The sequence below is a fragment of the Rhopilema esculentum genome, chromosome 17 (genome assembly GCF_057945365.1).
Source record: "Rhopilema esculentum isolate cy_ngs chromosome 17, ASM5794536v1, whole genome shotgun sequence".
NCBI classification, from domain to species: Eukaryota; Metazoa; Cnidaria; class Scyphozoa; order Rhizostomeae; family Rhizostomatidae; genus Rhopilema; species Rhopilema esculentum.
In genome coordinates this window covers 3903538-3925842 of record NC_142831.1, presented here as the reverse complement: position 1 = coordinate 3925842, position 22305 = coordinate 3903538, and the positions used below count along the sequence as shown (strand labels likewise).

Below are 22305 nucleotides of genomic sequence, written 5' to 3'. Positions count from 1 at the left end.
CAAAAAGACACTCAAACAGCATGTGAGAAATTCATTTTTACAAAGACAATTTACAAGTAAAAGTTATTGTTGATGTGAATATGATGTATGTAATAGTCAGTTGTTACAAGAAAGAAAGATTGCTAGGAAGATTGCCATAGCTACAGCACTGGAGTAATTCAGGCAAGTTCAGGTAACTTGCTGGGTCACACAACTAGCTGGGTCATGTTAAGGTAAACTCAGACTCCCTTTACACTGTCCCATGCAATTTTGGAACTGTAATAAAACTGTCCAGGTTTGCTGTTCTTTTAACACTAGCACTGTGGAATGGATATGATTTTGCTATGGTAAGTTTTGACCCTGCTACAAAAACGAATGATAGGTACTGTTCTGGTCCATTTTTTGAGAAATAAAGTCTGTAAAACACTTAAAGGCCAAAATTGGGCCTTTTTATATAAGATATTAAATTTTAGTCTTCAAATTCAATTTTTATCGAAAAAAACACGGTTTTAAATTTGTTTACCAGGAAGGGAAAATTTGAAAGTGTCCATCCATCAAGAAAACTTCAGAACTTTATTATCTTTCAGCAGCTATTTCCAGAATGTCTGCATTCCCTATTACTGCCAATTTTCAAATTCCTTGCAAAATATTCAGCCTTCTGTTGGATTATAATATTAGAGCTATAGGAGATATTCAATCCCCGATACAGTGGATCTAAGAATCAATTTAAGAATTTGAGAAAAAGTTCCAAACTAAGGCCAAAATCACAATTTTACACACAAAGGCTTTTTACAGGATTGGAAATCTATCACTAAAAGTTCCACTAAAGTTGAAGGGTTAAAAATTGGTAAAAGATAAAAATGTGATGAAATGTGTAAGACAAACAATTACATTCAAAATGGAAGTATAAAGTTTGGTAGTATGAATACGGGCAGAAATTAATTTTGGTAAATACTAAAACACCCTAAAAGGAGAATTTTTAAGCAAATATGTGTTATTGTATTATTTTCTAAACTGCAACACTCTGCATAAAATACGATGGTTTCATATTTAAATAAAGTTTTTGTTTTTAAATGGTGCATGTATGCACTTGACTGCATACTCTGAATCTCAGTATTTTAAAAAATTGCAGCAACAAAAAGTATTTACTGAGTTTCTGTTTCCTGCTGAAGATTTGCTAACTTCCTGGCCAGTTCATTGCCAAATGTCCTTTCATAACTTGAGCTGATATTTGAAAGCAATGAATAAACGGTTTCGTATGTTTTCTGGTGATCATTTTCATCTTTTATGTCATCAAAGTCTTTTCCAACAACCTAAAAGGGAGATTAGATAATAATATAACTGATGAAAATATTTTTTCTGTAACAAAAACACACCTGTATATATATAGTTTTTTGTGTATATAGTGTATGTTCTTTAACATGTATAAACCTAAAATTGAAAGCAAAGATAAGAGGGAGTTAGGATACAAATGTGATAAGATAATGTAAATTATATAAGCAGGAATCCCCAAACCATCTAGTCTGAAAAATCAAGGTGCAGAACATAATAAAATAAAATGGTATTAGCTATTGGCGCTTTGGATTGCAGAGTACAGCAGTTTCCAAGAAAATCTTGGGTGTGTGCCTATTTCACATAAACCTTGCTATTTCACATAAAGTGTACAAGTGTGCACTTCAGTTGTGCACATTAGTGTGAAAAACTATTCTAGAGCCTGAGGATAATCAATTAAGAAGATCAAATGAACTAAGATAAATAATGTACAAGATTGATAGTTATTCTGTTATCAAACCAATTGGTTGTAAACCATTGATGCAAGATTATGTTGATCTTGAGGAAACTTAATTCTTTATTGCCCTAATAGGATACACCAATGTCATGCCCAGATCTTGATATGCCACACTCTTTATCAGATGTACAAGCAAAATTTAGAAAAAATATCTTGGGTGTGCACTTGCCATACTCTGCAGTCTGTTTGGGGCTAACACCTTTATGTGAATGCCATATATATATGTGGTTTTCATTTACATGGCTATTTGCTATATGGCTATTTGCTATCAACATGATAAGTTTCATTGTGTCTCACATGTGTGAATGTGTAAGTTTGTGCATTAAATAAAACAGCCATAATATTGAATCAAGTTTCTAATGAAACCGATTTTAAAAGTGCTTCACATCTGGTTGAAGATATACAGCTTCTCTGAGATTGACCAACAGTAATGACACAGTAATGACACGTGTTTAGAAAAGGACTGTTCTCCACCACTGTTCTCCAGTTGCCTGAGTCAAGTATAACAAAAAACTTGTCAAGTAAACTTGGATTTAAAGAGCGAATGAAAATCTTCAACAAAAGAATCACATTGCTTAGTGCAATTCATCAATATGTTCTGAAGTTCTGAAGAATGTCTGCACAGAAAATATCCAAAGAATCCCGCTGTTCTCTCGGGTGGTTGTATAGTCAGTCATTTGCAAATGCTGTTTTGTTAATAAACTGGCCTATTTCACAAAATCCTTGTTATTTATTGCTACAAAGATGACTAAAGAAGAAACTCCGTATTTTGTATAAAACATGCTTGATTTCAAGTCTTGTAGTTACTTTAACCATAATAAGCCATTTTGAGAACGCAGATTTCGTCAAATCAAAATCAAATATTGTTAAGCAAACAACTTTATTAAAATACAATCAAAATACGTTACCTTAAATCCTGAGCTTGACAGCTCAACGCAAAACTTCTCCTTTTCCTTTGTTTGAATGTTAATGTAGATTCTACCATTCTTTTCGGGCAACTTTGGTGAAGCATCGATAAAATCAACTGCGAAATTGATGTCGTTTTTGATGAAGTCAACTTCATCGGAAAGATTAAGGTCTGAACCCATGCCGAATCGAATTGTAAAAGAAATTAGACTTGCACGTTCTTCAAAGCTTGTTTATAGCGTATGCGTGAGTTGCTCGTATCCGTCAAAGAAGAAAGCTTTGTTGGAAATTTTGCAATCCTTTCTCAATTTTGAAAATAGAGAATGGAGATGACAACAACAACCTTGATATTCGAAATCGAGGCCCTTGTTTTGTTGGGGTGCAAATCATAGAAATGTTTCTATGGTGCAAATGGTGAGGGGTCTCACAATCGGCATGAAAGGGTGGGGAAGGGGAAAACTGTCAAAGTGCAAAGTAAATTTTGTTGTGTTCAACATTATGGAAGTTTTTGGGAGTTTGGGGCTTGATCCCCTGCATAATTTTAGTAATACACTACCCTCTTTTACAAATTACATCCTGTTGGCCCTGTATTCTTATGGGAAAACTGGAGGGGGGGGGGGGGGGAAGCTGATGCCAAGACCTGACAATTTTTAAGATAAAACTTTTCCCTGAAGTAATGAGCTAAAGGCTAAAAAGTTCTCAAAAAGTAGAAACTGTTTGGAGAAACAAGAATAATAAATAATAAACAACCAAACAAAAATTAATCATTTTTCACAGGTTATAATGTTGCTGTAATTAACCAAGAAATCTGTTTAAAACATGTAAATGATGAAGACTGATGATGCCTGGTCTTTTACGTCAACGTAAAAATAAATTTAGAAAGGAGTCGGTGAGTGAAAGATCTTCACTCACTGCAATGATGTTGAGCATTTTGAGAAAAAGCAATCTGCATAAAAAATGCATTACCCAACACAGTAAAATGTGAATTTTATTAACTGAACAAAATTCAAATAGTTTCTTGAGATGCAATTTACAGATATCCCACAGTATTCATTCTAGATTTCTCAGAAACATTTTAGCAACTATTATAAAGGAAATTAAAAATCTCGACCTGCTCAAGATAAATCATTAAATAACTTTGTGTCTACTTCTACTGAAAAGGCTGTACTGTGCAAGAACACAACTACAGAAAAAGAAAACAACATGTAGTTTTTAGACTCTATTAACAACTCAATTGTTTGCATATCGGAGATTTGTATTTGATGAGAGTAAGTCACATCAATCTCTTTTTTCCAAACACATCACAAATCGCCAACTATACAAAGACCATATTGTTTGGGGATACAAAATTGGAAAAAAGCAAACATTTCACAAGGTACTAAAAGCTTTTTCGTCTTACACTCCTCAGAGCATAATACATCAGAATAAGGATTCAAACAAATAAGATGAAAATATATACCCAGTTGTAGATATAAATACCCTAGAGCATAATACATCATAATATGGGTCCGAACAAATAAGATGAAAATATATACCCAGTTGTGGATAGTTTTACCCTGAGGAGCGTCAGACAAAAAACCATTTAGTATGTTGTGGAATGTTTGCTTTTTCCAAAGCTATTTTCAAAAACCATATCAATAACAATTATATTAAGCGTTATCATCAGAAGTAGTATCAGATTCTTCATTATCTTTCCTTTTCTTTTTCTTCTTTTGTCTTGTAAAAATATTTGCTATTTTCAACAAAGTTTCCTCTGTGTGCTTCCTGCTCTTCTCCTCGATTTTCTCTATTCCTTCTAAAAATAATTTCATCGATTCTTCTTGCTGACGTTGCATTTGTCCAAGAAAGTCTATCAGTTGGGCAGATGCCCCTGACTTTGATGCTTTCTTCCTCTTAGTCCTTCTCGGAAGCATTTCTTTTTGCTCCACTTTTTCGGACGTTTTTACATTATTTTTTGGAATTTCTGCACTAACAACAGAACCTTCTTGTTGTGTTTCAAGCAAAGGTTCTGCAGGTTCTTGAATTATGTTATATTCTGTTTGATTTGGGACCAAATGTTCATTGGAATACCTTCGTCGTTCTCTTTCCTCTTCCCTGGCATCTTCTCTTGCTCCCAAAAGATCATTAAAAGTATCATAATATTTTGGAAAATGACGTCTCCCTCTACTCGATTTGCTTCTCTTTTTTGCTTCCTTGAAACGATCCTTTAAATTTCTTAGTTTCTTTTTTAGTTGGTCCATACTTTTCTTGCCACCTTTACGATTAATATCTCGTAAAATTCTTTTCCATGCAAGTGGGTTACGGTTATTTTCCAGCTCATCAAATTCGTCCTTCCATGAGTTGACAAGAGTGTCTGTTTGAGCTCGGCTCCATTTACTGCGTGATCTGTCAGAGGTTTCTAAAAGATCATCGAAGTCTTCTGTGTTATTTTCGTCTGAATATGAACGGCTTTCTGGCAACTCAAATGTCTTGCAGAATGTGGGAACGAAATCCATTCTCCTTGTTGGTGTAAAATATTGGGGCTGGAACGCAGTTGAAGGGTATCCTGGAGGGGAAATCGATGTTGTAGCTTCAGCAATTCTCCCACTGGCAAATGAATGTGTCATACCATGATCGGTTCTTTGCAATGTTGACTGCCCTGTTGACTGAGATTGAACTTCATGTTCAATAACCTGAGATTTCTTTGCCGACAGACCATCTTCAAGAGGCTCAATTTTCACCAAACGTTGAGTACCAACTTCTGCCATACTTGAACTTTCTTCTGTTTATAAATCCATTTCCTTTTAATCAACAAGCTACGAACTTCGTTCATTTTTCCATGCCACACATGCTACATGCCTAGGCCCAAATTTGTGTCAAAGTGTTGAAACGCGCATGCGGCTTAGCTAGCAATTTTTTACTAAATACAAGAAAAATAAAGCTACAAAAAATGATTATAAGACAGTATTTAATGAAAATCTAATGCTGATATACACATATCATCAAAGCCATGTGTCAAAGTGCAGGGATCCCGAAAAGGGGTGCCACGCCCCCTCACTTTTTTGCATAACAAAATAACTTTTTAAAGAGATTTTTTATTTTAACCTTTTTTGGCCTTGCCCCCCCAACTTTTCAACTTGCATCGGAGCCCCTGAAATGACGCTTTTTTAAATCTGAAAGAACAAACAGTCAGAATAAAAGTCTGGAAAGAAGCATATAAACGAAGGGATAACGAAAAGTAATGTAATGATCATCACAAATTATACCTAAAAGCTTGGTTTTGGTTGGCATTTAATGGGGCAGGGCAAAGGGCAAATTGAAGAATTAAATACGTGTAATGAAATATTTTGTCGGAACCTCTTCTGTTTAATGTTTAATTTTTTATAATGCTTGCAAAAAATTTTCAAAAACCTTTAATTCTATTCCCCCATTTTGGTCACAATTTTGGGGCAAATACATAGGACAAAGTTGGGATGCATGTACAATCATAAAAAATACCTAATTAGCTACTGTAATTCCTCATATAAGCCTCCTGAGGGCTTATTAATTTATGCTCTTTTTGATGAGGGCTAATTCGGAGAAGAGGCTTATACTCCAACATGTGTAGCTTTTTTGTGGTTTTCAATTCATTTCCTTTTCAATTCTACTTTATAACTACATAATTCTAGTTAATCAAGCCAAATGTTTTTATAGGCATAGAAGGTAAAAACTAAAAAACCAATATGTGAATAAAAGTATAAAATCCAAAATAGAAAAATGAGAAAAAAGGAGATAAGGAGTAGTCACTACCACCTGGTCACAGCCTCAAACTCCGATGGGGGGTGGTTGTGGGTGCCCATGTATGTTTTAAACAATTAGCTTGAAAGTGGGCAGAACATGATAAAAAAGCAACTCATCAGCCAGAAACCCACGAGGGACATTTCGGGGCTTTAATTCGGTATGTCCGTTTCTCGTGGGCGCCCCTCGCAATCCTGCGTCCAGGATCACGGTTGCAAAATAAATATATACGCAAATAAAAATGAAAATTAATAATCAGTGAATGCCGTACCTTAGGTGTAACTGTGCCTCTAGTGTAATATTTACATATTGTAAAAGTTAAGGGCGCATGATGCTTCGAGAAGCGGCTTTGTATTGATGGCCTATTTTAGAGTGTACCAATCGATCCTTGAGGTTAGGCCTTCTGGTGAGGGCTAGAACCGGTCTGGTGTCATTCCATATTTGTTTAAAATAAGCATCAGCTGAGATCAAGTGCCAATGTTTAGTAAGGACGGAACCTATATTTATAGTTTTTATGTCGAATGGGACAACAAAAGGTAGGACTTGTGGTTTTGGTGGAGGGGGCTCGAAGTTGAGGTGCTGAAGGGTGGTTTCATTGTTGGCGGGGTTTCCTGGGAAGAAGAGCTCGCATTGGGTGACATATGTCAGTTTACTAAATTCGGTGGTGATATCTTGAGATTCATAACCTCTTATGATTAGGTTTTTTTGGAGTGCTTTGAGGTGTTTGTGGAGTTCATTGTTGTCTGTGATCAAACGTCTGAAGCGAAGTGCTTGACTGTAAATAACACTTTTTTTACACGAAGGTGGGTGGAAAGATTTAGCATGTAAAAGGGTGCATATATCAGTGGGTTTCACGAATAGGGTGCTTTCCAGGAGACCACTGTTGTTATTAAGATAAATTGTGGTGTCAAGGAAATTTATTTTTGCTCTAGATTGTTGTGCTTCAAATTTAATCGTGTTGTGCACATTGTTGGTATGCAGGGGCGTAACTTGGCCAATAGTTTTGGGGGGGGGGTGAAAAGGGTTTCTGCCCTGCAAAACTGAGTGGTGCCCTGCAGACCTCGTAGCAAAGGTTTATCTAAAGGTTACTAGTGAAAGCTTTACCAGTTTACACTGGTCTTTACCAAGGACAAACTTCTAAGCAATAAAAACAAACTTGAAACTTCATTCCCTATGAAATTTCTATTTCTCTACGTGAGCGTAAATTGTTTTTTTATATTCACTTCATTTAATGTTGGTTTGCAAAATTAAGCTAATAAACAGCTAATTGGGGGGTGGGGGGAGGGTACATGATGTAGACAGCGCAACGAAATTTATCCCAGTGGGGCTAAGAGTCGAGTTTAGTGAGGTAGGAGGACCCACCATGGTTGGGTCCGACGTGAAGAAATTTTTTGAAATTATACCTTGTAAAAGGGCTAAAAAGCACCTTTCAGACAAAAATTTTTCATTTCAAAATTCCTAAACGGCTCTTTACGAACTTCAGAGGTGGCATTTCTGCGTGGCAATAAAGCTCTTCTTGGCACCCTGCGAAATCTTCGATTGCCCTGCGAAATCGACTATTTTTTGGATTGGGGGGGTGTCACACCCCCCCCCCACACCCCCCGGTAGTTTCGCCCCTGTTGGTATGGGCAAGGAATTCAGTGAGGGAAGCTTCATCATATTGCCATATCATGAATATATCATCGATAAATCGTTTCCAGAGTAGAGGTTTCTTCCCCTCGGGGGCTGTGGAGAGGATATATTGTTCAATAACAGACATAAAAATGTTTGCAAAGTTTGGGGCAAAAGGGGTACCCATGGCAGTGCCATGTGTCTGTATGTCTGTGTGTCTGTAGATATGGCTGTCCATTGAAGGAGAAATAATTCCCTTTTAATATAAACTCAAACATTTGTTGTAGGTGTGTGGCTGGTAGAGGTAGTCCAGTGGCATAAAAATCAATTAACGCCATCATGCAGTGTAAAATACCCTCATCCTGTGGTATATTAGTATAGAGGGATTTAACATCCAGGGTACACAGGATGATACCTGGTGGAAAATTATGTCTCTCTCTAAATATAATTTGGAGAAAATGATTGGTGTCCTTGATGTATGAGGGTATAGTTTTAACAATCGGTTTTAAAAATGGTCCAGAAATTTGGAGAGTTTCTCAGTGGGCGAGCCACACCCCGAGATTATTGGTCTGCCCGGTATGAGGTCGTTAATCTTTGGTTTGTGTATTTTTGGTAAAAGGTAGAATTCGGGGGTGCGGGGGCGGGGGCTTGGTTCAAGGAAATCATAACATTGTTGTGTGAGAAGATTCCGACCTAGTAGATGTGTTAAGAACGTTGTGATCTGGGTGGATAGCAGCTGTATTCCATCAGATTCTAGTTTACGGTAGTGGAGGGGGTTGGACAGCTGATTGTTAGCTTCCTTAAGGTAAGCCTCTATAGACCATAAAACAATGGCTCCTCCTTTGTCCGCGGGTTTGATGGTTATATCCTTGCGGGTGCATAAAGTTTTAATGCTCGCAGTTTCTATTGGGGTGAGGTTATGGGCTGTGGGGTTATCAGCTGACCTTATGATCTTGTTGATGTCGACGGAGATTTTATCAAAATATTGTTGTAATTGAGGGCAGACATCATCAGGGGGGGCCCAAAATGATTTCCTTCTAAAGGGTTCAGGTACCGTCCTGGGGGGATGGGAGTGGAAAAAATATTGCAGTCGCATTCGACGTATGAAGTCATCGAGTCCTTGTAAGATGAGATCATTGTCAACCGGACCGGGGGCAGGGACAAACGATAGTCCCCTGTTCAGCAGAGATATCTCACTTGTTGAAATGTGAGCTGAGGATAGATTGACAATGTTATTGATTGGTTTAGTGGCCAGGATGGCCTTTTTGAGCAGCTTTTTGTGTGCATTTTTAGTTAGTTTGGTGCCAATGGTTTTCCTGAGTATGGTGCGTTTGGACGCTGTGCTAGGATTGGCCGTGTACATATTGCAATCTAGATAGCAGAATAATGAGTACGAATAAAGCAACATCGTTTATAGGTAGACAGAGTTTAATATTGTTGATGAAAAGGAATTAAAATAAAAATATACAGCTGAGCATGTTTGTTATACCATAATTAAGCAGCAAAAAATGTTTTATTATATTAAAGTTAAGCGGCAAAAATACAGAAAGAAAATAAGGGGGGGAGAGGAAAGAGAAAGCAATGTCAAAAGGTGGAATACTGGTGTTGCCTCCTGGGCCGTCTTCGCGGGTGCTGTGTGTGTCTCTCCCTGTTCCCAGGGGCGGACGCTGCCTGTCTCTTGGCATTGCAGTTTGCTATTCTAATTATGTCCGGATTATAATGCTCTTCCATCTCTGACCGGACTTGTGTGGCTTTGGCCTCCTCCTCTCTGGCCAGATCCAGGTGGTGGGATGCCATTATGTGGCAGATGTCTCTGCGGAGGTTCGCAATGGCCTCGTTTAGCCGGGTTGCGTTTGGGTGTGACAGGGGCCTGGTGAAGTCTGATGTGAACGAGGGTTGGGTGAAGGTAGGGAAATGGCCAGACTCTGCACTCCGGGAGAAATATTCATGCTCGTTTTCGTGGAATTTTTTTGAGCACAGATGTCTGGCAAGGTTGTTGACGAAGGTTTGGGGTGGGGGCAGGGGGAGGGTTTCTAAGAGGGCCTGTGGTGGGTGGAGTTCAGGCAAATTAATAGGGAATGTTGGGACGGGGAGGGGGGCGGTGGGGGTGGGGGCAGAATTGGAGTGGGTTTGTACAGAAGTAGGAAAGGTTGGTGTGGAGGTGAGAGGTGCAGACCGGGTGGACATAGTGGCGGTGGGTGTGGTAAAGAGAGGGTGTGGCCGGGGGCCTGGACAATGGAAGGCCTTGCGGGTCGTTTTGGAGTAGTGGGTAGGGATTCGGGAGGGGCCAGGGGAGGGGCTTGGTGGGTTAAGGTGGGATGGGTTCACAGACTTGACTTTTTTCTTTTTTAGTCCCAGTGAGAGGCCTTTGTCGGATTTTGTTCTGGTGTAATCCTGCTGGGCAGGTTTTTTCGGGGAAGATCGCACGGGGGTCAGGTCGATGTCCATCAGGTCGGTCAGTTTGGTGGTGGCTGACGACACCAGTGACGTCACCATGGTGGCGAAGGCAATTGTGCTGGTTGCCATGTTCGGGATACCAGATCTGCAGGGCACTAAAAGTAGGAGGCGGTGGACGTTTATGGGAGATCAAGCACGAAAAGATTGGCAATGTGGGCATTCAAGCACGAAAAGATTGGCAATGTTAGGGTGGGGCTTATTCGATGGTGGGGGTTTATTTAAAATTTTACTTCCAGGGTGGAGGCTTATTCAAAGCGAGGGGGCTTGTATGAGGGGGGGGGGGCATTCGAAGATTTGCCGTACTGATCAAAATTACCTTGGCAACGTTTGAGTCACAGCAGGATGCAAGAAATATGTATGCTGAGTTGGCAACAACAACCATCCATAATACATTGTCACGCATGCGTGTGTTCTGTCTTGGAACAATCTCAAGGCAGAAGGAGGGTAGAACAAGGAAATTTAGGTATTTCTGTTGTCATTTCCCTTTATTTTTACAGAATTTGTAGTAAGTAACATGGGGTCTTTACTTGATTTTGCATAAAAAGTTTGCACCTGCTAGTACTAAGTTGATTGCATTCTTGTGGGCATTTCGTTGCTGCCCCCACGCACGTTTATGAAACGGCCGGTAAAGGCCCATTATCATCCTTCCCTTCGGGACACCATGCCATTGTACACATGATATTTTGACAAAACAACGAATTCCCACTTGGATGGAAGCAAAAGAAAGATCTCTGTAACAGCCGAAGTCTCATTGTAATGTAAACAGCTTCCTCACTTTCTTGAAAGGGGCCTGAATGATGGGTTGATAACTTGAAGGACTTCTGTCCATATACCCTCTGTCCATGAAGATAGTGGCTTTTATAATTTTCTGGCGATTTCCTGTAATCATTTCCTCATAATTTGAGCCTCCAAAAGGATCATTCAACTAATAATAAATGAAGCAACACGCATACATACCATAGGACATTCCCTCGCCATTATTGATTCTTTTATTCACCTGAGTCATCCCTCATCATCATTATTCATGCAGACACAGCATATTTCATTTTAGATATAATAGTTTTTATACAGATGCAATAAGAGTCACTGATAGGCACTGAAAGTCATTCAAAGAATTTTCAAAAATTCAAAGAAAAGACAGCTAATTGATTGTGAAACTTTTTTATTTGCAGCAAAAAAGAATGGCAACCAAAAATGCACTGGAACAATTAAAAGAGCTGACAACAGTTGTGGCTGACACAGGGGACTTTCAGGGTATTTACTGTACCCTTTTTAGTTGAACCCCTAATTACTCATAGTTTTCTAATTGCTTCATTTAAAACCTGTTTTGAGGTCTCTTTCTATAATGCTATTGATTCTATGAGCCTGATTTTTAAAAAAAACTGCCTAGCCTCAATCCTTTATTTTTCTTACTTCTTACTTACTATTATACTTCTTATTATATGTTACAGAATATGTAGCATTGTAGTGGAATCTGCCTTTTAACAAGTTAAATAAGACAATTTTCTATGGCTTACAAACTTACGCGAACAGAAGGAATACGTAGCCTATGTTTCTACCAGACTGCCTATTTTCAGTCTTAATGTGGAAACTATTCATTTTCTTGTGAATCATCTAATACTGTCAAGGTTGCAACTTTGCTGAAGCTTTCCTTTCTAAATTTTGATAAATAATGTTGTCTGAATAGTTAAAGATAAAAACCAGTTACCAGAAAATACATTTTTGAGAAGTTCCCGTCTGATACAATGAACTTGAAGTCTTAGAATTAACACAAGCTCTAAATTTTCATTATTTTTTACATCTGATTTTATTATGACATGATTCTATAAGCAGGGATTCTAGAACACTGATTAAATTTTTTTGCATCTGAATTGGTTTTTCCTTCTAAAGGCTACTTTGTTTGATTCTTTGTGATTATAGGGAATCTGAGTTCTGCATCACTTGGTCTTTTTCTACACAAATGTAAATCTGTTAATCTATTGCAGCAATTGCACAATTTCAACCAACGGATGCCACAACAAACCCTTCATTAATACTCGCAGCAAGTAAACTTCCTCAATATGACCATTTAATTGATGATGCTATCAAATATGGTCAGGCAAATGGAAAGTAAGGGGGTCTTTCTTGCTTTTTTGAAACAGATTAAGTAGTGTCACTGCTAGTTCTGCTATAGAATCTCCACGAGAAACTTCTTTTGCAGCTAAGTGTTTAATGTGTATTCAAAAGTCAGCCCCAACTGCCTGAATGAGGCTATTTGTTGCAGTATGTTACATAATTCAATACAGCTGTTTAGACTTAATTCAATGCTGATGTTAAAAAAAAATTTTATAAGGTTATTAAGACAATTTCATAAGATTATAGGTTTCTCTGCCTCCTGAAATTCAATGTGGAAGTTACTATTAAAATTAATTAAATGATTTGTTTATTGTCTGAAAGCCAAAAAATGTATCATGTATTTGGATGCGATACAATGTAAAAGACAAATTTGTAAACTGCTAGTCCTACCTTTGTTTTTCTTTTTCACCATGAAGTTTTTATCTGAAGAAAAAAGGAATTTAAGTAATAAAAATAATTTTACATTTTTAGTGATATAAATGAAAAAGTCACTGCTGCAATGGATAAACTGGTATGTTTCATGCTAATTTCAGTTGATAACTTGATCACCTGATACTGTTGCCAAAGTTTTTTGAGCTACTTTAGTTGATTATTAGATTATGTCTTTGGTGGGGTTTTTGTTCTTGTGTTCATGTGGTCCAATTATTAAAAGATAATTTAATCTTTACAGTTTGTCTCATTTGGTTTGGAAATCCTCAAAGTTGTTCCAGGAAGAGTATCAACTGAAGTTGATGCAAGGTTAGAAATATTGCAACTTCGTTCTGTGCAGTTAGATTTGATGTCTTAACACTATGAATGTTTTTGTGATTTCTCATTTGACGATGAACATTTTCAGATACAGGTGGCCAATGACTTGCCTCTGTTGAGCTGTATTTCAGATAATGCTCTTTTGAATGCTGGCAATGCTGGACTTTTCATTGAGCAATCACTTGTGATCGCGTCAGCACTGGCGCAAACCCAACCAATTGTGAGGAATAAATGTCTCATTGTGTTAATTATAATTAACACAATTTCAGTTATCTTTTGTGACCCAAGCAAGTGACATAGACAATACAAAGCCGGTATATCAAAATGCAGGAAATATAACTAAGCTGGTTAAACCAAATCTCAATGAAAAAATGCGTTTGAAAATCAATTCCACAGCGAATGTGTAGGAATGCTTTAGGTACTAGTATTTAAACTACAATAGCACTTAGGCCATTTCCTGGGCAGCCAGACTGTAAAGTATTTTTTCTGCGTTGGGAACGCAAGAACAATAATTTTGAAATTTGCTGATAACAAGCGTTTCCCGCAAAATCGTGCTTGGAATTTGAAGCAAACGCTTTCGAAGAGACCTTGTATTCTTTGTTTTTTCTTGTTATCATAAGTCAGAAGTTTAAATGGTGGAATATTCGCGGGAAACATGACCAGATAAACAAATATTGTGCACAGAACCTATGGCAGATTGGTAACAACATTTCGCGATTATCCGACAATGATGTCTATATGACCTTCATGATATACATAAAGTTTATAAACGAACCACATTTGTATTTGGTATTTATTCTCTTGGAGTGCATTAAAGGTCATCATAACAGTTTGTTTTCATTTGATGTTACTGCAAACAGAAGGGTACCTAATAAGGTCATTCTATCACTATCAGAGTCATCTTATGTGCAAGAGAAATTACGTGAGCGATCGGCCACTGGCATGGGTTATTTCTTCCAAAAAGGTCTGGGAATAATGCCAGTGGAAATCTAGGGCTAAAGTTACATGACCTCATATGCAATTGCGTGTTGACTAAATCAATTTAATCTCAGCAGGGAAGTTCAGATATGGTCTTGTTTTTTCTAAATAGGACAACATTTTGGCACTTTATAACCTGGTATAGGCACTGACTGTTTCGTTTTTGTTTCATGGTTGAATCATTTCATTTAACATTATACAAAGGGAGTTTTTGAATGGGTGTTTGTTTTCTTCTCTACCTATTTCACTGCAAATCTAATTTTTTATGGCAATCTTCAATGCTTTTTTTTAACAGGTTATCATTTGATGTAGAGGGCTCAATTGAGAAAGCAAAGAAATTTATTGCTCTTTATGAAAAGGCAGGGATCAGCAAAAAAAGAGTTCTTATCAAGCTCAGCTCAACTTGGGAGGGGATTCAGGCGGCCAAGTATGTAGTTTAGCTGCTAATGTCTACCAGTTATAACTATTTCTGATTATATTGACCACATCAAATCAAATCCATGCGGCAAGTGATCTGAGGCCTTTTTGCCCTAAGCTGCAAAAGCCAGAGTACCTGAAAATAGCCTATTGTGGGAATATATGAAGCTGATCTTCTTAAATTGAGAGACTAGAATATATTTGGAATGTATATGTACTTGTGACTGCTATCAGTTGCAAAAATGTTATTTGCACAAAATTAGCTTCGATCTGATTATACAAGCCACAAACATTAAGTTTTAGTTTATAAGCTACAAATAATTTCCTGTCAAAGTTTAGTGAAGAAGGACTGTGTCCATTACACCACTGTCGCTGACCCTATGTAACCTTAAAGGGTTCCCCTCTAGCATTAATGCTCTATTTTATGAGATATTTTCTTGCTATTTTTAAAAGTAAAAAGATTGACCAGATTGCATTATTTAGCTATTCTTGAGCCTTATGCCCTGGCAAAACGACTAAACATTTCATTAAACATTCCACACAACTTTTGTTTAGTGGAAAGTTTAGTGGAAAGTTAATCGTTTTTCCATCCAGCTTAGTGTTGTTTAGTTGTATTGAGTGTTGTTGAGCAAAGTTTGATTCTGGTCAAAGTGTTTAGCATTGTATAGTGTTGTTTAGTGAATGTTTAGCTGTTTTGCCACCAATTAAACATTTGTTATCCTAGCGCAGGTGCCGTAGCTGTGGGAATCCAAAGGTTTTCCAGGGTTTTCCTTGGTTTTCCTTTCTCTAGATGACCCAAAATCTATAGAATGCCTTCGTGAATCATTTGCTTTGTCTCCTTGTAGACTACTGTGTCTTCTTCAACAGTCAACTTTGTTTTCCATGTGCTAAATAGTATTTTCTTTCACCTTTCTTTTATCAAATTCTTATTTTTACCCATTTCCAGCACTTGAAGTCTTTTATGCCAACATACAACAAAACAAACCAAATTCCTATGCCAGATCCCCTACAACCCACAGCATCTTACACAGGTCGCAGTTCAAAAATGTTGAGCAAAGTTTAGTAAAAAGTTTAGTCACTTTTTGCCACCCTTGCTAAACTGCGTGCAAATTCACTAAACAAATGTTGAATGAAATGTTTCATGAAATGTTTAGTCGTTTTGCCAGGGCTTTACTAGCGAATTTTTTTACTTTTCTAATATCTCTTTGTAATAATCTTCACAAATGAGCAATGTTATTTTTCAAATGCTATCTTTCTATTCCAGGGTGCTTGAAGAGCAATATGGAATCCATTGTAACCTTACATTACTATTTGCTTTTGCACAGGTAGTCTTTTACCACTGGTAATTTTTATATTCCTTTCCTGAGCATATAGAACAGGAGTCCAAAGTTTCAAACTTTGGTTCAAGCTTTATTTTATAATTAGCCGACTTTTAACAATCCTTTCTCAATTGTAGTAATTGTCTGAATATTTCTTGGTTGTAAATTATGTTTTTAACGGTTGATCCTTTGTTTGAAGATAAGCCTTATTAAATATCATGTGTGCAAAGCAAGATACATTTTCCCTCTTAGACAAGAAAATTTTTTGAATCATGATTTGTTTGCAATTTTAAGCATGGTGCAGCATTTTAATTAAGGCTTATAACTAGTTTTGCTCATTTGATCTATGCCAAAACATGAAGTAAAATCACACATGAATGTATAAGCTTGAAGTTAATTTGCAGTATTTATATTAAACAGGCTGTTGCTTGTGCTGAGGCTGGAGTAACATTGATTTCACCCTTTGTTGGAAGAATTTATGACTGGTATGTGAAAAGCACAGGGAAAAATATTTTTGAACCACAGGAAGACCCAGGTACTGGCTTCAATAACAATAAATGAAAGGCATAAACTTAATTTTATTTTTTAGAGATTTTGAAAGTTTTTCTAGTAGCATTTTAGACCTAAGACCTATTGCACCCAAACTTTAATGCATGTTGCCTGGCAGCATCTATGTGGTCCAAAACCCAGTTTTTAAAGGAATGCACAAAACAAATTGTTACTTTATAAGTTTCATTGTACTCTTGGGTGCCATCCCCATCAATATAATTTGCGTAATACTTGTTATCTTTATTTAATGAACAGTTTAAGTTAGGCCTAGAAGGGACTTGAGCAAACAACCATAGAACTGAAATTTTGTACTTTGATGGGTAAAAGAGGGGATTTAAATCTGCAACTCTGAATGTCATTAGTCATTAGGTTTTAATTGGACTCTGCAGTTTGAAACCATTCTGTTATCACATCAAACCATGTACAGATAAGGTAACTTTGAATGATAGAAAGTGAAGATAGAAAGTGTTTTTATGATAAAAAACATAAAGGGAAGATTGGATTTGACAGGTAGGAACAGAAAGATGGATGTTAGTGCATGGTAAAGAATTAAACATCATAATGTAAATATAATAAGCAAAAACAATGCCTACACGGATGGCATAAAGCATTATAAAAGCAGTAACCTATTTTAAATGGAAATTTATACACAAGTAGAGTCAGTATTTTTATTCAATTTCTTTGAATTCTCAGACAAAAAATGCTCTTTGAGAGTTTTCAAAATTGTGTAAGACTGCTTCTCAAGATTGTATTGTTGTAAATTTTCAGGTGTCAAGAGTGTGACAGCCATTTACAACTATTACAAAAAATTTGGGTACAAGACAATTGTAATGGGAGCATCGTTTAGAAACACCTCACAGATTCTAGCATTGGCAGGATGCGACAACTTAACAATCTCGTATGTGAATACTGAATAAATTTTAGGATTGTACTATGTTTTTTAAGATCATACCTTAGATGAAGATATGATGAAAGAGAAATAGAATAAGAAAGAGAAATAAGGAGAAAATAGAAAGAGTTATTCTAATTCATTAAAATTGCTGATTTGCTGTATAAAATTAATTTTGTAGATTTGAATATTTCTTGATTTTTTTACTGAATGACTGACGTTTTCACTTCAAGCAACAAAAAAAGTCATTGCCTCAATCTGCAGGGTATAGCAGTTCTCGACAAGATTTTACAAGTACCATGTTATTTCGATCACTTTTTCCACTTGTAAACCTCCACTTTGCTTTTAATGGATGCTATCTCAAAATGTAACACCCAAGCCTAGAGTCCACAAAAAATTAGTTTTTTCTCCCCGTTGAAGGCAAACCCTGAAAAGTCTAATTGCAGATCTTCCCTAACCTGGTGGCAATATCTGCCATTCTCTGCGGACTGGTCAGTGCAGAGGGAAAAGCTTTGTGCCCTTGTATTCGTATATAAACTCGCTATTTCTTACTAGGACTAACTTCCATGCTATTTTTAGGCCTAAATTGCTAGAAGAACTCAAACAGTCAAAGGTTGTTGTTCCAAGGATGCTGAGTGACGAGACTGGTAAGTCAACAGGGGAATGACAAGTTTGTAACATAATCATATGACTGAATCATATGACAAGGAAGAGCAAAACATTTTGAATAATCTCTCTGTCAAGTTTCCCAGGTTTTTGCTCAAGCTTGTCTATTGGCCCTGAAGGTTCTGATGAAGATTAATATATTAACATTAATAAATTCTTGATTGAATTATCATATATAATCTTTTTAGCTAAAATATGATAAATAGCCACTTTAGAAACTGTTGGCATTAGCTATTTTCAATAGATGTATAGCAGAATAAACACTTCTTTTAACCTGAATCTTAAAAGCCTTCCCCTCTCCAATAAGCCCCCTATATAATTTCAAAAAAGTTAGAACTCTTCTCCCTGGTGCTTGATAAAGCTTAATTAAGGTACCGTAAATCCTCTAATTGCCCCCTCTCGAAACCCCCCCTCGAATAAGCCCCTACCCTAGAACTACAAATTGTCAATAAGCCCCCCTCTCGAATAAGCCCCCTTTGCTACCGTAAATTCTCGAATTGGACCCCTCCATTTGATGTCTTTTGCCATCTGAAGTTGCCTATGGCGTTTTATTGAATTACCACAACCAATTCATACTGTTGGTAGTAATTAATTAAATGCTCATAAAGAAATTCCTACTAAAATAGACGAGGTCTTTTAATAATGTCTTCTTAATGTCTACAATAATCTTTTAAGCCCCCCTTGTATAAGCCCCCCCCCCCTCGAATAAGCCCCCATCCAAAAACATCAAAAGTAAATAAGCCCCTAGGGGGCTAATTCGAGGATTTACGGTATTTAAGAGGGGAATTATTTAGAATAGCGGCATTTATTTCCTGATTCTAGCTGCTTAGTTTTAAAATCAAAGGGCCGCATTGACGTTTTCTAGAATTTGTTTCCTTTTGCGATGTTAAGTCAGTTTCACGTTGTAAATGCAAACTTTTTTGACCTTCAGCTCAGTTGAAAGAAATACAAAAGGTCCATCTGGATGAAAAGTCGTTTAGGTGGTTGTTAAATGAAGATGCAATGGCCACTGAAAAGCTTGCAGAGGGTATTCGCAAATTTGCTGAGGATGCTGTAAAGCTGGAAAATTTCCTCAAAGAAAAGATGTTGCAATAACTCTAAGAACTATATTCTTTATAAAGAGCTACCAATAGTGGACTTGTAATATCATCAGTAATATTCACTGTTATATTATTTGTATCTGTGATGTATTACTGATATTATGTATATTTTTTCAAAACATGCGACTTTCGTTTTTCCTGGTATTCTCAAGTTTTCGACATAGAACTTGATTTCTAACATGAGTCTATTTAGCACGAGTACAAGCCGCTGGCAAAAGTAGACCCCCGTCAGTGACGTAACAGATGGCGTGACAATCTGTTTGTTCTTTGTTCTCATCAGCTAGGGGGAGCTGAGTTAAAGAAGCTCCAGCCGAAGAGCTTTAAAGGTTTTTGAAAATTAGACTAACTTGAGCGATGTTTTATAGATTTGGATATAAAAATGGTTAGGTGGCCCCTTTTGGTTGAGGGCTCTTAGTTATCTTACTAAGGTGCCCTAAACTTTGTTACGCCACTCTTCCCCGTGCTCTTCTCCCAAGATTATCATATTGCCGTATCTGAAGCTGCAACAACAGTATGTCATCCTAGCCCTAAAAGTAGTGCACCTAGTTAGACCTGGTTGAGCAACAACAAACTAGAAGTAGGTATACTTTGCTTTTCCAAGCATGTTTTAATTGAATCTGGGGGAAAGGTACAATTTGCATTTTCCTTGAAGAAAATAACATGGTGCCTTGACCATCTTCTCTAGTATCGATTGAAATTACGACACCATAAACTTAAAACGGAACGTTAGATGTTTAGAAATTCCTAGAAATACGAACAGTAGCTATTTATTAGGTAAGAATGCTAAGAGAGAGGGAGAGGATTGAATGAAAATATACGCCTTTGTAAATCAGGGGAAGGGAGGTTAAAAGGACAATAAACCCCCCTCCTCTCGGAAGTTTTTTTATCGCAAGCTCACATCAAATGGGCATAGAACAAATATTAGCAAAGAATGTCCATTTTTCCCTTGCACAATGGGAAACACTGATAATGCTCATTCCTGGTTGATACCGACCAAAATTCCCATTAAACGAGAGAAATGATTTACCTTCAACAACCATACTGGAAAGAAAGGAAGCTGCGATTACAAAAATTATAAAGGGGGAGGGTCGTCAGCCGCAAAATTTGCAGACCTTAAAATGGAGAGTTGGGTAAGAAAATCGGGTCATATAGATACACTACTTTTATAGAAAACATAATCTAGTATTTTTATCCCTCTTCTGCTAATTCCAACCCCTTTATTGACATCGATGTTTGTCTTAGAGATAAAAATTCAATCGTTCCAAGTTTCAAGAATATTTCAACTTGACAGGAAGTCGACCCCTTGTTCATCAACTCCCCCGGGACATTCTATTTCAAGTGTAACCATTTCAAAGTTCTTAACCCTCTTTGATTTTGCTCAAATTTTGTACAAAGTTTATTTAATTTTTGAATTGGGGTATGACCCCTCTTGTGGTATAGGTATTTGAAATAGGTCAGAAGGTCGGGGAAGGTCAAATAAGGGTCATGATGAGACATTTTAGGAAACTCCAATAAAGAGGATCATGTTGCAACAATTGGGATCAACGTTGTGCACAAAGGCGAAGGAATTTGAGATATACCTTGTGGTGGAAGGCATACCGGAAAACAAGGACCCAGGACCTTAAGGCAGGACCGAGGACCCAGGACCAGGACCGAGGACCAGGACCGAGGACCAGGACCCAGGACCAGGACCAGGACCGAGGACCAGGACCCAGGACCAGGACCCAGGACCAGGACCGAGGACCAGGACCCAGGACCGAGGACCAGGACCGAGGACCAGGACCGAGGACCAGGACCGAGGACCAGGACCGAGGACCAGGACCAAGGACCAGGACCGAGGACCAGGACCGAGGACCAGGACCGAGGACCCAGGACCAGGACCGTATATGTTTTCGACGATGCACTTACAGTTTCCTTTATAAGAATACCAAGTTATAACATTGCATACCATGAACAATTTTCCATAAAATCCAAAATCCAAAATTGCACATCGAACAAAAGACTGCACATCATTTTAGGGGGGAAAAGAATCTGATTTTATTTCTGACTTTGTGTGAAAAACGAAAACTCGGGTAGCTCGGGAATATGTAAATGTACGATTAAACGAAAGCAACGCCTTGAAATGTGAAATACTTCTATTGGCCATGCAAACCTGACGTGGTTGTTTTAGCATAGATGGCTATTGCTATTCTTTAGTAGGATCGGGGTATATTTTATGCACACTGCAAACCTTTAGTAAGCCCACATCATTAAAAAGCCACCAAAGCATAAGTAGTCTTAATATGTTTACATAGCAAGACATTAGAACGTTTCTGTGCTCTAGAAGCAGGAATGGCTGCACTCCCTTTGGTATGTTTTTCATGAACCGCGGAGCATATTAAAGAGTGAGGGGGCTGAAACTTTTTTTTGAGGTAGGGGCGCTAAGCATGCTCATAATCAAGAACAAGTCGATTGTGTATGGTTTTAAAAACAGCCCCCTTCCGCGGTGCCAGTATGTTTATCATTTCAGATTGAACCATTGTGTCAAAAGTCCTGATCTGGATTTGAAAAAGGTTTACTATTCCATAAAATGTTTCTACTCTGAAAAATACCACTAAATCTTTCTAAAGCGGGCTCCTTTTAAATAAAAAGAAACTAATGCATCTGAAAAAGAGCAGAAAGGAAATTTCTTTGGAATCTTATCGTGACACCCACAAAGCGGTGTCCCGAGACAGTTCGTCTAATTTGAATCTTCTATTGAACATTTGCAGTACATAATGACTTGGCAAGGTTTCTGATGACCCAGGCAGCCAATGTTTGCCAAGAAAGGAGTGCCATTTTTCAAGTGACGGAAGAGGAGACCAAGGACTCATAACCCAGGACTCAGAACCTGAGGCATGCCTGGGAACTAAAATGACCAAACAACCTGCATCGTGCAAAAAATTTTCCTGAAAATTTTGAAAACATTTGAAAATTTTCTAAACCTAGAAAAAGTGGAAAGGTAAAGAAATTGATGCCATGCAAACGAAAACAACTGAAACGTTCATT

The 22305-nt window shown here is 37.5% G+C and overlaps 4 protein-coding genes across 4 annotated transcripts; 1 reads left to right on the top strand and 3 right to left on the bottom strand.

Moving 5' to 3' along the window:
• Positions 1-16: 16 nt before the first annotated feature.
• LOC135691351 (GSK3-beta interaction protein) lies at positions 17-3007 on the bottom strand. The gene is made up of 2 exons (XM_065209232.2): positions 2677-3007; positions 17-1292 (listed from the first exon to the last, which is right to left on the bottom strand). The coding sequence occupies exons 1-2, from the start codon at positions 2854-2856 to the stop codon at positions 1125-1127; spliced, it is 348 nt and encodes a 115-aa protein (XP_065065304.2). The 5' UTR covers positions 2857-3007; the 3' UTR covers positions 17-1124.
• An 875-nt stretch (positions 3008-3882) lies between these two features.
• On the bottom strand, positions 3883-5558 carry LOC135691266 (uncharacterized). The gene has a single exon (XM_065209118.2). The coding sequence runs from the start codon at positions 5419-5421 to the stop codon at positions 4324-4326; it is 1098 nt and encodes a 365-aa protein (XP_065065190.2). The 5' UTR covers positions 5422-5558; the 3' UTR covers positions 3883-4323.
• A 1190-nt stretch (positions 5559-6748) lies between these two features.
• LOC148958154 (uncharacterized) lies at positions 6749-8243 on the bottom strand. The gene is made up of 2 exons (XM_089113548.1): positions 8027-8243; positions 6749-7419 (listed from the first exon to the last, which is right to left on the bottom strand). Exons 1-2 carry the CDS (start codon positions 8226-8228, stop codon positions 6749-6751), a joined length of 873 nt encoding a protein of 290 aa, XP_088969674.1. The 5' UTR covers positions 8229-8243.
• Positions 8244-10833: 2590 nt separating this feature from the next.
• On the top strand, positions 10834-19397 carry LOC135692211 (transaldolase). Its single transcript, XM_065210317.2, has 11 exons — positions 10834-10961; positions 11671-11752; positions 12484-12607; positions 13085-13124; positions 13284-13351; positions 14634-14765; positions 16020-16080; positions 16495-16609; positions 17392-17521; positions 18092-18159; positions 19110-19397. The coding sequence occupies exons 2-11, from the start codon at positions 11680-11682 to the stop codon at positions 19271-19273; spliced, it is 975 nt and encodes a 324-aa protein (XP_065066389.2). The 5' UTR covers positions 10834-10961; positions 11671-11679; the 3' UTR covers positions 19274-19397.
• Positions 19398-22305: the final 2908 nt, after the last annotated feature.